The sequence below is a fragment of the Ursus americanus genome, chromosome 10, assembly GCF_024610735.1.
Source record: "Ursus americanus isolate L20-20 chromosome 10, mUrsAme1.1.p, whole genome shotgun sequence".
NCBI classification, from domain to species: domain Eukaryota; kingdom Metazoa; phylum Chordata; class Mammalia; order Carnivora; family Ursidae; genus Ursus; species Ursus americanus.
The window spans coordinates 73056902-73071019 of NC_142136.1; the positions used below are offsets into that span (position 1 = coordinate 73056902).

General features: G+C 41.3%; 1 protein-coding gene across 2 annotated transcripts in view; it reads right to left on the minus strand.

Annotated features, from left to right (window-relative positions):
- Window positions 1-14118, minus strand: part of ATP8A2 (ATPase phospholipid transporting 8A2) — a 564765-nt gene that overhangs the window by 385603 nt on the left and 165044 nt on the right. For both annotated transcript variants that reach the window (XM_045797080.2, XM_045797081.2), the window contains exons 15-18: window positions 10712-10756; window positions 8708-8783; window positions 1674-1779; window positions 837-919 (exon numbers count right to left, since the gene is read on the minus strand). In XM_045797080.2, the coding sequence (XP_045653036.1) occupies window positions 837-919; window positions 1674-1779; window positions 8708-8783; window positions 10712-10756 (310 nt within the window). The remainder of the gene's footprint in view (window positions 1-836; window positions 920-1673; window positions 1780-8707; window positions 8784-10711; window positions 10757-14118) is intronic.

Genomic DNA, 14118 nt, shown 5'->3' on the forward strand with positions numbered 1-14118 from the left:
ACAATTCCCCCATTGCCCACCTCAAGGGTCCTTCTTTATTGGCTGTTATTCTTGACTCACATTTTTTCCTATCACCAAATTTCTCTCTCAGGCTTCCTGAGCAGGGAAACTCAAAAACCAATCATAAAATACAGGACGCCTGAGTGGCTCAGTTGGTTAAGCGTCTGCCTTCGGCTCAGGTCATGACCCCAGGGTCCTGGGATCAAGTCCTGCATTGGGCTCCTGCTCAGTGGGGAGCCTGCTTCTCCCTCTGCCTGCTGCTCCCCCTGCTTGTGCTCGCTCTCTCTCTCTCTGACAAATAAATAAAATCTTTTTTAAAAAAATCAATCATAAAATAAATAAAGCCCCTAGCCTTAGGAAAAAGAAAAACTCCTACAGATGACAAAGGTCTTCAGTGCCCACTTGCATCTCCCCAGTCGGGGAGACTGAAGCTAGTGCGCCGAGGGCTCTGCTGTGCACATAGCCCGGGTGCCAAGGCTGCAAAGACAGAGCCGCAGATCCTGCCCTCAAGACACGTGGGCCATGTGGTTATTCCCCTGACTGTTAGAGAACGAAGAGCAAGCTTGCTAGCTTCTGTACTACAAATCACACCAGCGTATGAAAGACTCGTGGAGAAGCCTCTCCGAGAGACAAAGATGCCGGTAACACAAACACGACATGAATAAGCTGATATCATCACAGGATACCCGCGGCTTCCCAATGGATCTAGTTTCTCACAGGAAAAAAAAAATGTTTCCATCCTCTCACGTTTCCATCAGACATGCTATTTCGAACAGAGAGTCTTCGAGAAAGTAGGTGAGGTACAAGGCGAAGAGGTGCCCAGGCTTGTCACTTACTGCTTCTATGATGACCGAGTATGGCGTTCTGGCCGTGAAGACAAAGCCCAGCTTCCTGGCGCCCTTCACCAACGCAGCTTCGTCTGTCAATAGAGGTGATGAGGCACTGACTCTCCACAGGCAATGGCAGACTTCTGTTGAGCACGTGTTATTTCTCAAATCAACCAAGTCCCCAGCAGCTGGAGGGGCCTGGCGCACGGGCGCAGTGGTGAGGACTCGGCTCTAGGAGGCACGCGCTCACTCCCAGCACCCGGGTCCTGACGGCGGCGCTTGCATGAGGTGGGAAGTCGGGAGCTAAAAGGACGCTCTGGGGACAAGAGCGATGGCATCCCTGCCATTCTCGGTGGGGGTCAAGTTCTCCCTAAGGAACTTAAGTAACCTTCCCACGACTTTCTGACTAAACGTCTTCTCCGAGTGAGGCAGTGTTTCTGTTCTAGCACAGAGTCAGAGCTCCAGGGATTCAGAGCTCCAGGAAGTGGGTTCAAGAGTTAGTACCCAGCTTAGCGCCATCAGCAGCTAGAAAATCTATGGTGGGGGGAGGGTGAACAAAGAAGCCAGTCCACCCTCCCCTGCGAGTTTTGTCTAGTGCACGGTCTTCCGCTAGCAGACGCAAGATGGCCTGGGGTCTCGCCCTGCTGTCACAGTGTTACGGAGTCAGGAGGGCTCAGTGCCACCTCTCTGGGGCTTTAGCACTTGTCACCATAACCTGCAAACCGCGTGAGGCCAGAGACAAACAGTGGAGTCTTTGTGGGGCACGCCACCCCACCACAGCCCCCAAAGTAACTGCAAACACCCAGAGAAGGGGACGTCGGGGCACACTCAGCCCGGAGCCCTCACCTGGGGAGGAGGCCTGGTAGATGATGTTCTCTCCATCCTTCTCGGGGACCACGGTGTGACACACAGCCAGGAGGGTGAGGAACTCCTGTATGCACGGAGCTGTGGGCTACAGACATACAGGCAAGATCCTCTGTTACAACACTGAGGACATATACCACAGTTAGAGTCAGCCGTCCTGGGCTAAGAGGCCTGCATTGGCTTCCCGCCCCTTTAGAACAGAGGTAGAGGTCCTAGCCTGGACTCCGTGTTCCCTGGGATCTGGAGCTGCTTACCATCCAGCTCCTCCTGCCTCTTCCCCCCTGCAAGCTCCACCCACCACTCTGGTCTGTGGCTCCTCACACAGGGCTCCACCTGCCCCGCGGCTCCATCACCACCCTCCCCCCCGCTTGCAGCCAGTTCTTACTCATCCTCCAGGCTGCAATCCGACAGCCACTTCGTGGGAGAAGTCCACTATCACCCTGGTCTTGGAACATCGTTCTTGACGTGCTAACCCTGGGGCCAGCTGAGAACAAGGAGCCATGCGCCCTTCCCAGGGCTCCCCCAGCACCTGCCCCCCTTGTTCCAACACTTCAAGCACTCCTGACGCTCACATGCTTCCCCCACATCCGTGAGATCCAGGAGCGCCAGCAGTCATCTGCCTTCCTCACCAGTGTAACCCCGGGCCCCACAAACAGAAGGCACTCAAATCTATGTTGGGTCAACCAAACAGGTGAGCCTTGTTCTTCTCTTCCATTGTTCTGGCACTTACTCTACACCATATCTGTTCCTTAACTTAATAATTGCTTAAAACCAGTAAGGCAGTGTATCCCATGCTTACTACTTTAAAAAAAAGAAGAACCATTGGTTCTTGTTATTTATTTCTCCCATCCCACACACACTCCTTATAATTTTCACTGGGATTAGACTAGGACATCTTAACACTGTTTACCCATCTAAGAATACAGAATGCTTTCCTATTTATTAAAGGCTTTTAACACTTCTAAATACAGGTGCTGGCATAGTTTCTTCTTATAATTTTTTATTCATTCAAAGAATAGGTACATGCCTACCATACGTGAGGCACTGCACTAGGCATTTTATTTATTGCTTCTTATATCATGAATAGAATCTTGTTTCTATTACATTTCACAAGCGCCCATTCAGATGTAAGTAAAAACACTGAATTTCATAAATGAATTTCATGTGCAAATGTAATTAACCTCTTCCTTGCTCCCCGAGTTTCAGTGGACTCTCCTGGGTTTTAAGGCAGCCAATTATTGTATCATCCACAGATGACGACATTTTCCTTTTCTTTTCTAACATATACACTTGAGTTCTCACTTGCACACTAAGGCTAGCACTTTCAGGAGGGTGTTCAACGCCAGGGGTGACACCAGGCCTCCTTGTCCTCTGGTTATTTTAACGCTGAGGTCTTTAATTTTTCACTGTTTGGTAGGCAGCTGGCTATGCATTCAAGAGAGAATTGTATTTGCACATTCAGGAAGCAAATCTGTTTTCTAATTTTTGCAGCGTTTTTCTCTTGGCTTTTTAGTCACAAATGGACGGTGACTAATATTTTAAAACGTTCGTAGTTTCTCCTCTGACCTGTTAATGTGATTTAAGAGCAGCTGTATGGAAGCAAATCACAACTGTTCTCATGGCTACTTCTTATCAGCCATTGGGAAAAGGACATGCACAATTACAGTTAGTGAAATCAAATAAGTTAGGGGATTTACAAGTTCCCCAAGGCCTATACTATAAAAATGCTAAGAAATTTTGCCCAAAAGCACTGAGACGACTAGGCTTCGATTCCAGATTGCCTTCGCCACCTGCAAACATCTCCTCATATCTCACTGGCCAAAACGGTGTCAGGCTCCACGCCCCTGACCTAAGCACTGTGGCTGGAACCAAGCCCCCAAGCCACCTAATCGCACCTTGTCCAACAGGGTGCTGGGAATCAACCAAGGTGACGTCAGGTAATGGAATTTTGAAAATGAAAATGTGACCGTCTCTAGGAATATTAGTTATTAGTGTTTGGTGGATATACTTACAACATAATGTTAATTTCTTGAGAAGGCAGGATAAAAAAAAAACTTCATATACAGTATGATCTCAATACCTGCAGTGTGTTTTTATGTGAGTGTTGCCATGTATGGAAAGGAATAGACTGAAATGTTAACAGTCATTTGCAGCAAAGGACAAAAAGGGATTTAGGGGATTAAATATATTTCTCTTTATTCTCTAAGTTTTCTGCAATGAAAATAAATTGTTTTTTATGTAGAGGCCACCATTCCTTCCAAGTTTCTGCGAGTCACCACAGCAGCCTAGTGAACTGGCTCTCCAAGAGAGGGCATTCTGTTGACTGCCAACAACAGAAGAATCCCACATTCCAACGCACTCTCCCTCGTGCCACTTTCTGTCACGCCCGCTCTCAGGCACGCTCTCCCAGCCCTTGGTGGTGTGAACTACCAGGCCCTGCAGCCCCTGCAGTGAATAATCCCTCTTCCAAACTGGCAGGGCCATCATCGCTCCAGTCTGCCATGCTGAAATGTGCCCCCAGGTTTATCTAGTGGAGAAGGTGGGAGGTGGGGACAGACCCTGAGGAAGATAAGCACTTTCTGGCAAGACATCTGCTTTAGCAGAGACCTGATCATGGAAGCACAGGGAAGCTACCATCTTCTATGAAAGGCAGAAGACCACGTCCACAGGCCCACAAGTTCCAGAGGAACCTGGGGGTCTCAGGTTCTTGGGTGCCGCTACCCAGGAGACCCCAACCCTAGTCCCAGGGTCTCCTTCCTACTAGACTTTGGTGCAGATGATTTTGTGAGGCTGCCAATTCAGCCTTCTAAGAAGTTCTGCCAATTTTACAATTAGGTCTTGGGCCTGGTCTTTGGCAGTATTGGCCTTGGAGGCAGGAGTTGAAGGAAATATTTAAAGGCTGCCAAGGATGACTTGGGGTTCCACTCTGGGCCTTACGTTGTTAATTCACTGACCTGGGCTCACTGTGATCAGCAACAATCAGTTGCACAGACAATTCAATGAAAAAGAGACACATATATAAAAATGTAGTAAATGGGAAGGAAAAAAAAAGATTGCTTTCTCCTGCATCTGAGAGCCATGGAGTCCAGCACATCACCTCATCCCACAGTGAAACATGAAAGAGGGTCTTTGAGTTCATAGTAAATCGTAAAATATTTCTGAGAGCTATAAGGAGGAGCTGCACACACTCGCAAAGTAGTGGTAGGCCAGACAACATTCCTAAAGATAAAAAACAATCCCTAAGACAAAACCGTTCTAACTTTGGTTCTCTAGTTAACCTGACACTCTATAATAAATTAGAGAAAGGAGACAAACTCCATTTGCAGCCTATGGATAAGATGTTTGTAATCTATTTTAAACAAGAGCTCCATGTTTGAAAATAAATTTTTTTTCTGTAACTTCCAAGAAAAGTCTTTCATAACTTCAAAGACCTGATTGTTGAAGACTGTATACATGTATGTGTGTGTGTGTGTGTGTGTGTGTGTGTATAAGCTTTTTAGAAGTTAAAGTTTTTATGTGTCGAAAAATATACATATACTCTATCATTTTAACCATCCGTAAGTGCATGATTCAGGGGCATTAAAAACATTCACATTGCTGGGTACCCACCACTATATCTATACCCAAAACTTCCATCTTCCCAACAAACTCTGTACCCATCAAAGAGTAACTCCCTGTTTTCACCTTCCCCTAGCCCCTAATAACCTCTACTCTGCTCTGTCTCTATGAATTTGCCTATCTTAGGTACCTCATAATCATAAAATATTTGTCCTCCATTTAACAGATTTTAATCTACACGAAATGCTTTATATATGTAGAAATGAGTATTTTTTACTTGATGAATGTAAAAAATAGAAAACTTGGCATGTATAAAATTGGAACACCAAATCACAGCTATCAAGTATTAAATGTACATATAAAAGCAATTTCTTCTTGAAGACTCAGCTCAAAAGTTCCAGGCATAATGATTCAAAAAACAAAAAAAAAAAACCTGTATGTTCTTCCTTGGTAAATCTTTGAGAAATTATCCCACAAATAGGAAGTCATGGGTTAGTAATGTAATCAAAGGACCACATGAACCATTTCTTGAAATTTTCCATAGGTTGCTTCTTTAACAGGCAAATTACATCTTGGCTATCAGCCCACACAAAGCTTAAAACATAGTCCTAAAGGACCCAGAAAATCAAAAATGATGACCCAGGAAAAACAAAAATTCTGTAGCAGATGGAAGTACTCTCTTGGGAGGAAAGTAAAGGTTTTCTTGGTCCAAATGCTTTAATTTTAGTCAATGGTCCCAAGAAAATTTAGATAAGAATGTGGGATATCCATAGGCTAAAATCCTGAAATGCTTCTTCCCTTTCCTCAACCATATTTTGGCAAAATAACCAAGTGATTTAAAAAGCTCTATATTTAAAATGTTTTAAAAATCCATTCGGTACACTTAATCCAATCTCACATTTTCTGAAAGAAAAATATTGGAGCCTATGGTCTTCATTATTTATAGTCGAACTAGATGTTAAATGTCAATGGGATAATTCACACAGTAGCCAAGATGAAGAACACTTCAGAAGGCTTCAAACATAGCTTTAAAAAACACTGAACTTAGGCAAATAGGCTTTTACTAAACAATTAGAAAATAAATTCTCCTATCCATGGCCACATTATGCATTTAATGAACTGTGAGTGTCCAGATGATTAAAATATCCTTTAAAGTCTTCACGCTTTCAATGATGCTTATGATAACCTAAGTCAGGGCTTCCTGTTCGTAAGGGCTGCATCTGCCCCCACTCTCCATGGCCTTCCCATTGGAATAAAAGGAAATTTGGCTCAGGAGGGTAGAAGGTGAGGGGGGAAAGGAAGAAAAAAGGAGCTCACTAACTTCTAGAAGAGTGGAGATCCTTCTGAAAATGCCTGACATTGGTCATGGGACAGGAAATGCTCATTGGAGGATCCTGATCCAAGCTCAGAGCTCCACTCAAAGGTCAAGAGAGGACAGGCTCAAGAAGAGCATGTGATCAGCGGTCAAAACCCCAGCACACATGGTTCAGCTTTGAAGAGAACGACTTGTAAGCGTATGTAAATTAACTGAGCTCAGTATTTCCAGATTCCAGAAATCACGATCCCAGCAACAAATAGATCTCTCCTCCAAATGAGATTTGCCCCCTGTCCACTGGTTTTCTATACCAGCCCAAATTTTAGGTGGATGCAAACACCATTCAGTGTGGGTGCCCACAATGTCCACATTGCAACAGTCATGTTAACCCTAACACCCACCAAAGAGATCAGACTCCTTTATCTACACAAAACAACATCACTTTCTCAGGGAGCGGTACCATACCTATCCTGATGATGTAAAGGTATACAATGGCTCCTAGTGATTTCACATCTGTTTCCCCAATTAATAGAAATCCCTTGAGTGTTTTTTATTCATTTCTGCCCCTAGTTCCTACCAAGGTGACTGATATAAACTACCAAGATGAATGAAAAGATAAATGAGTCTCTTATTTAAACAGGGATCCACGCATGTGCTGCTGTTTCTGAGTCCACGCTGGGATCCCAAGGAACTCCATGCACTAGGCTCACCTCACTTCCTCTGCTGCTTTCTCACCTACTGATCAGGCCAGGAAAACAAACTTCATGAAAGGACACTAAGAGCAGTCTCCTAAGCCTCTAGGACGCCCTTCCACCTTATTTCTCACTCACCACCCCAATCTGAAAGGACACATTTAGTCAACCTAAACACTCTCTGAGTACTATTTGAGAATACCTGAGTCCTCTTTTCAGAAAGCAAATCCTCACAAGGCCCAGGTGTCCTCTGACATCCTTGATTAAAGCTACCCTCTTCCACAGAAGTTTCTTCCGAGATCCTACCCTTCTGCTTGGAGAACCTCTCGCCTGGTAGCTCGACCTACCTCGAACATCAAAATTCAAAAGAAAGACCACCTCCATGCCTATGAGAGTAACACAGAGCATGGACTTCAGCACACCCACTGTGTGGTGTGGGACCACTGCAGCAGTATCGCCGGGGGCTGAAGCAGAATGTCTGTATCCCAGCCTGTGGATGTGGGTGCCTCACACACTCACATTGGAGAACCATGGCTGAGAAGGTTCCAGCATCAACAAATGGGCAAGTGTAATAGAGAAGAGGAAATTTCCCCACTGAGACTTCAGAGAATATCTTAAGTATATTTACACCTTAACCAAATTTTGGAATGAAAAAGTTTTAATTTTGCCCAAATGTACCTAGCTTTAAAATGTTTTCCAGAAAAAAAACAATATCAGATCTAATCTATACTGATGAAACCGGTTATAAAATGTTTCGATCATTAAATACTTTTCTAAGTTGGTATTTTTCAAAGTAGCTTTTAAAACAAATTTAGGCAATCCTATAGTTAATCCTGGTTTGTTGGAATAATTGAGATAATGTGATGTTAAGAATCCAACAGACTAAAGTTCTTTGTCTCATTTCTAGATTTGTTTGGTGGTTACTCTTGGCCAAATCAATATTTTCACGCAGCTTCCTAGCACCTCTCTGGGGAGACTCAAGTGCTAGAGGAAATACACATCAAATGTTTGGTACACAGGAGAATGCTATATATGCCACATGTTGTTCTGCCTTACTTTCCTCCCCTAAATTATCCTGGTCCAAGCATACTGAAATTGCTTTTCAAATTGCATGACCTCTTAGATTCAGAACTATGAAGAAAGAGTACTGCAGAAATCTTAAAAAGCAAAAGAAATCCACAATATTAAAGAATTTCGTGGTAAGATTCATCTTAGTCTGGATGTGCAACTTTCTATCTTCACCACATATTTAATTCAGCTTTTCATTAACTTATGCAGAGTGTTAACCACATACCATTTAAGATCACTTCCCTGAATACTAACACCAGAAAAGTAAAACTGCATCTCTTCCCCAAGGTCTAAAATTACAAATTTCAAGACACTACACATACACATAAATACAAGCGCACCCTAAGTTATGTAATGTCCTAGAAGCAAAATGGTGGCCTTACGTGATGATCTTCGATGTTCTTCAAGAGCCTGGGGTCATCAAAGTCACATGAGTCACTAGGGGTAGGAGGCATCCGGCTGTGAGAGAGAACAGAAAATACTTATTCAGTTCAGGGGTTCCTTTAAAATTAGCCCAAATCTAGTAAGAATCTGTCTTCAAGAAGAACTACACCTAAAAAGCCTACAGGGGCGTCTGGTGGCTCAGTTGGGTAAAAAGCCTATAGATTTATATTAAACTTTTAAAGATTTGGAATACTGTATATTATTTCAAACCTTGAGAGGGAAAAATTTAGCCCGACTATAAGCAAAATATTTTATAAGTTGTTATAAACAATGACATAGTTACAAGGAGAAGTAACAGGCAGGGGTCAACTCTTTGTCACTTTGGTTGATCTATTTAACTTCTACCAGGGAAAACTTCAGAATATCTGCTCAAAGCAGGTAAAATAAGAGGAATGACTGCATTGCATCTGTGCATTCATTTATGGCCACAGCTGATATGCAGGAGAGAGAAGGAGGCAAATAATTGTCAGGAAGAAAGTTTGATACGGTGACTGTGTGCTATCACACTGAAGAAAATGCAAACGGTGAAGTATATTCCTATATCCCCACCTCCTCCTGAAACTCCTTCAGAACAAATACAACGGAAAGAGTGACCACAGTCAAGGTGATGGCAGAGTTTTAATACAGCGGAAACCAGCAGCTTACAAAGGGATGCACCTAGAACGCAGGCTGATGACCCCAGCAGAATCTTGGGAACTCTGAGGAAATGGCAGCCCAATGTACCTGTCTGATAAAGGGACCGTGGAAAGCAGGAGAGGTTCCAGGTCCATCTGAGGAAGAGTCAGCCTGCAGGAACCCTCCCTCATCCCTCACAGCCAGGCAACTGAACCTTTGGCACCCAGCAAGCCATGGAAGGTTTATCATTTAGAGAGGTTAAACCAGAGTAACCTTGGACCCAGCCACACTGGGCATATGAGCAGGTATAGGGTAGGGAATTCTCTCCAAAGACAGGAGTTGTAAGTGAAATCCTTTATACTGTGATAAGTATGATCACCGGCCCTCTACCTCCACTCAGCTCCCATAACAGCTGCAATAGCCTAGAAAGTTCTTCTCATGAGAAAAAGTCTGAGCAGTTCATAAGAAAGATAGATGCTAACATCCAGGGACCCTCTAATAAGACAGTGGGTCCTGGCTGATCATCATCCCATAGGGAAGCCAGTCAGTCATCAACTACACTGTCTCCCTACACACACAGCCCTGGCAATCAGCTTTGTTAGTATATAAATCTTAAAATATGAGCACACACCATCACTAAACCTAAGAGAAATGCAAATCAAAACCAAAATGAGATATCACTTCACACCCACTGGGATGGCTATTATATATAGTAAAGAAACAGAAATTTACAAGTATCATGAGGATATGGGAAAATTGTGTGTTACCGACAGGAATGTAAATGGTACAACTGCTGTGGAAAACAGTTTGGCGGTTCCTCAAAAAGTTAAAAATAAAATTACCACACAACCCACCGATCCCACTTCTAGGTATAATCCCATAAGAATTGAAAGCAGAGATTCAGATACTTAAATACCAATGTTCATAACAGTATTATTCACACTAGAAAAAGTAGAAAAAGTCCAAATTCCCATCACCAGATGAATGAATATACAAAATGTGGTATACACACACAATGAAATATTATCCAGCCTTTAATGTGAATAAAATTCTGATACATGCTACCATATGTATGTTACAACTGTGAAGACATTATGCTAAGAAGTCAGAAGTGAGTGGGAAGTACTAAACCAAGGACTTACTATTTTTTTGTTAAATCCTTGTAGTTCCACTACACTTTTAAAACCATATTCATGTTTAAAATTTTAATTTAGTTCTCTCTTGGAATAACAAATATGAAATTTTATTTACAAAATATTCAGGTAAAAATGCCAATACAGAATTATTCCTTCCCACTAAAGCATCAAGAAGTGCTAGAATCCACTTACCAAAAATCATCTGAGGATGGTTCTCTTGTCAATTCTGGAAAATGACTGCCAGAAAGAAGGAAACAGAGTGGTCACAAAACTGTGATCAAAAGAGGCACTCCCACATAAACATTCTGCAGGATAGATCACAGACAGGCCATAAAACAGTCTTCATAAATTTAAGAAAACTGAAGTCCTGTCAAGCATCAGTTCCAACTATAATGGTATGACTAGAAAACAATTACCAGAATGAAACTGAAAATTCACACATATGTGGGGACTAAACAATATGCTACTGAACAACCAATGGGCCGAAGAATAAATCAAAAGAGAAACCAGAAAATATATGTTAAGACAAAAAAAAATGGAAATACAACATAGTAAAACTTATGGGATGTAACAAAAGCAGTTTTGTTTTGTTTTGTTTATTTATTTATTCATTTATTTATTTATTTGACAGAGAGAGAGACAGCCAGTGAGAGAGGGAACACAAGCAGGGAGAGTGGGAGAGGAAGAAGCAGGCTCCCAGCAGAGGAGCCCGATGTGGGGCTCGATCCCAGAGCACCGGGATCACGCCCTGAGCCAAAGGCAGACGCTTAACGACTGAGCCAGCCACGCACCCTGTAACAAAAGCAGTTCTAAAAAGGAAGTTCACAGTGACAAACGCCTACATCAAAAATCAAGAAAAATCTCAACCTAATTTTACATCTCAAAAAACTAGAAAAGGAGAACAAACGAAACCCAAAGTTACTGTAACGAAGACAGTAGCAAAAATTAGAGCAGAAATAAATGAAATAGAGGGAAAAAAAGATAGTAGAAAAGATAATGAATCTAAGTGGTTCTTGGAAAAGATAAACAAAATTGACAAACCTTTAGTTAAACTCACCAAGAAAAAAAAGAGAATTCAAAATCAGAAATGAAAGAAGAGAAATTATGACCAATAACAGAAATATAACAGATCATAAGACACTACTATAAACAATTATATACCAACAAATTGGACAACCTATAAAAAATGAATAAATTCCTAGAAGCATACACCACACAAAGACTAAATCATGATGAAACAGAAAATCTTAGATTGATTACTAGTAAGGAGATTAAGTCAGTAATCAATAACCTCCCAACAATCAAAAGTCAGGTTCAGACAGCTTCACTGGTGAATTCTCCCAAACATTCAAAGAAGAATACCAATCCTTATCAAACTCTCCCCAACAACAGGAGAGAAGCCCAAACTCATTTTGCAAGGTCAGCATTACCCTGACACCAAAATCAGACAAGGGCACCACAAGAAAAGAAAATTAGAGGCCAATACCCCTGATGAACATAGGTGTAAAAATCCTCAGCGAAGTATTAGCAAACCGAATTCAATAATACATTTAAAAAATCATACACCAAGATCCACTGAGATTTATTCCAGGGATACAGGGATGGTTCAACATCTGCACTCAATCAATGTGACACACCACATTAACAAAATGAAGGATAAAAATCATCTGATCGTTACACTAGCTGCAGAAAAAGCTTTAGACAAAATTCAACATCCATTTATGATAACAACTCTCAACAAAGTAGGTATAGAGGGAACATACATCAACATAATAAAGGCTATATAGGACAAGCCCATAGCTAACATCATACTCATTAGTGAAAAGCTAAAAGCTTTTCCTCTAAGATCAGGAACAAAAAGATGCCCACTCTTGACACTTTTATTCAACATAGCACTGGATGTCCTAGCCATTGCAATAAGGCAAGAAAAATGAAAGGCATCCAAACCAGAACAAGTAAAACTGTCACTATTTAGAGATAACATGATACTATATACAGAAAACCCTAAAGAATCCACCAAATAACTGTTAGAATGAACGAATTTAGTACAGCTGCAGGTTACAAAATCAATACAGAAAGTCTGTTGTATTTCTATACATTAGTAATGAGCTATCAGAAAAGAAATTTTTAAAATCCTATTTACAACTGCATCAAAAAAATACCTAGGAACAAATTTCAACCAAGGAGGTGAAAAACTTATATACTGAATACTGTAAGACATGAAAGAAATTGAAGATACTAATAAATGAAAGATATTCACACTTGTAGAGTAGAAGAATTTATATTGTTAAAATGTCCATACTACCCAAAGCAATCTACCGAGTCAATCCAATCCCTACCAAAATTCCAACAGCATTTTTCACAGAAATAGAACAAACAATCCTAATTTATATGGAACTACAAAAGACTCAAATCACCAAAGGAATCTTGAGAAACAAAAACAAAGCTAGGGGCCTCACACAATCTTATTTCAGACTATATTACAAAGCTATACTAATCAAAATGGTACACTATTGGCATAAAAACAGACTCATATAGATCAATGGAACAGAAAAGAGAGTCCAAAATTAAATCCACACACTTAGGGTCAATTAATTTCTGACAAAAGTACCAAGAATATTTAACAGGGAAGAGACGATCTCTTCAATAAATGAGAAAATTGGCCAGCTACATGCAAAATAATCAAACTGAACCACTATCTTCACTATATACAAAAATTAACTCAAAATGGACTAAAGACTTGAATGTTAGACCTGAAACCGTAAAAATCCTAGAAGAAAACATTGGTAGTAAGCTCCTTGACACTGATCACAGTATGATTTTTTTGACCTGACACCAAAAGCAAAGGCAGCAAAAGCAAAAATAAACAAGTGTGGGACTACATCAAACTAAAAAGCTTCTGTACAGCAAAGGAAACCATCAACAAAATGAAAAGACAACCTACATATGGGAGAAAATACTTGTAGATCCTATCCCTGGTAAGGGGTTAATATCCAAAATATATATACATCTATCTATCTATCTATCTATCTATCTATCTATCTATATATATATATATATATATAAAACTAACCCATACTACTCAATAGGGAAAAAAAAGCCAATCTGATTAAAAATGGGCCGATCTGAGTAGACATTTTTCCAAAGAACATGTATGGATGGCCAACAGATACATATAGATATGTTCAACATCACTAATCATCAGGGAAATGAAAATCAAAACCATAATGAAATATCACCTCCTACCTGTTAAAATGGTTAGAAGAAATAACAAGTGTTGGCAAGGATGTGGAACTCTTATGTGCTACTGGTGGGAATGTAAATTGGTACAGCTGCTATGGAAAACTGTATTGGAGGTTCCTCAAAAAATTAAAAATAGAACTACCATATGACCCAGCAATTCCAATTCTGGGTATTTTTCCAAAGAAAATGAAAATATTAACTCAAAATAATACATGCACCCCATGTTCACTACAGCATTTTTACAATAGTCAAGATATAGTAAAGATGGGGCGCCTGGGTGGCACAGCGGTTAAGCGTCTGCCTTTGGCTCAGGGAGTGATCCCGGCGTTATGGAATCGAGCCCCACATCAGGCTCC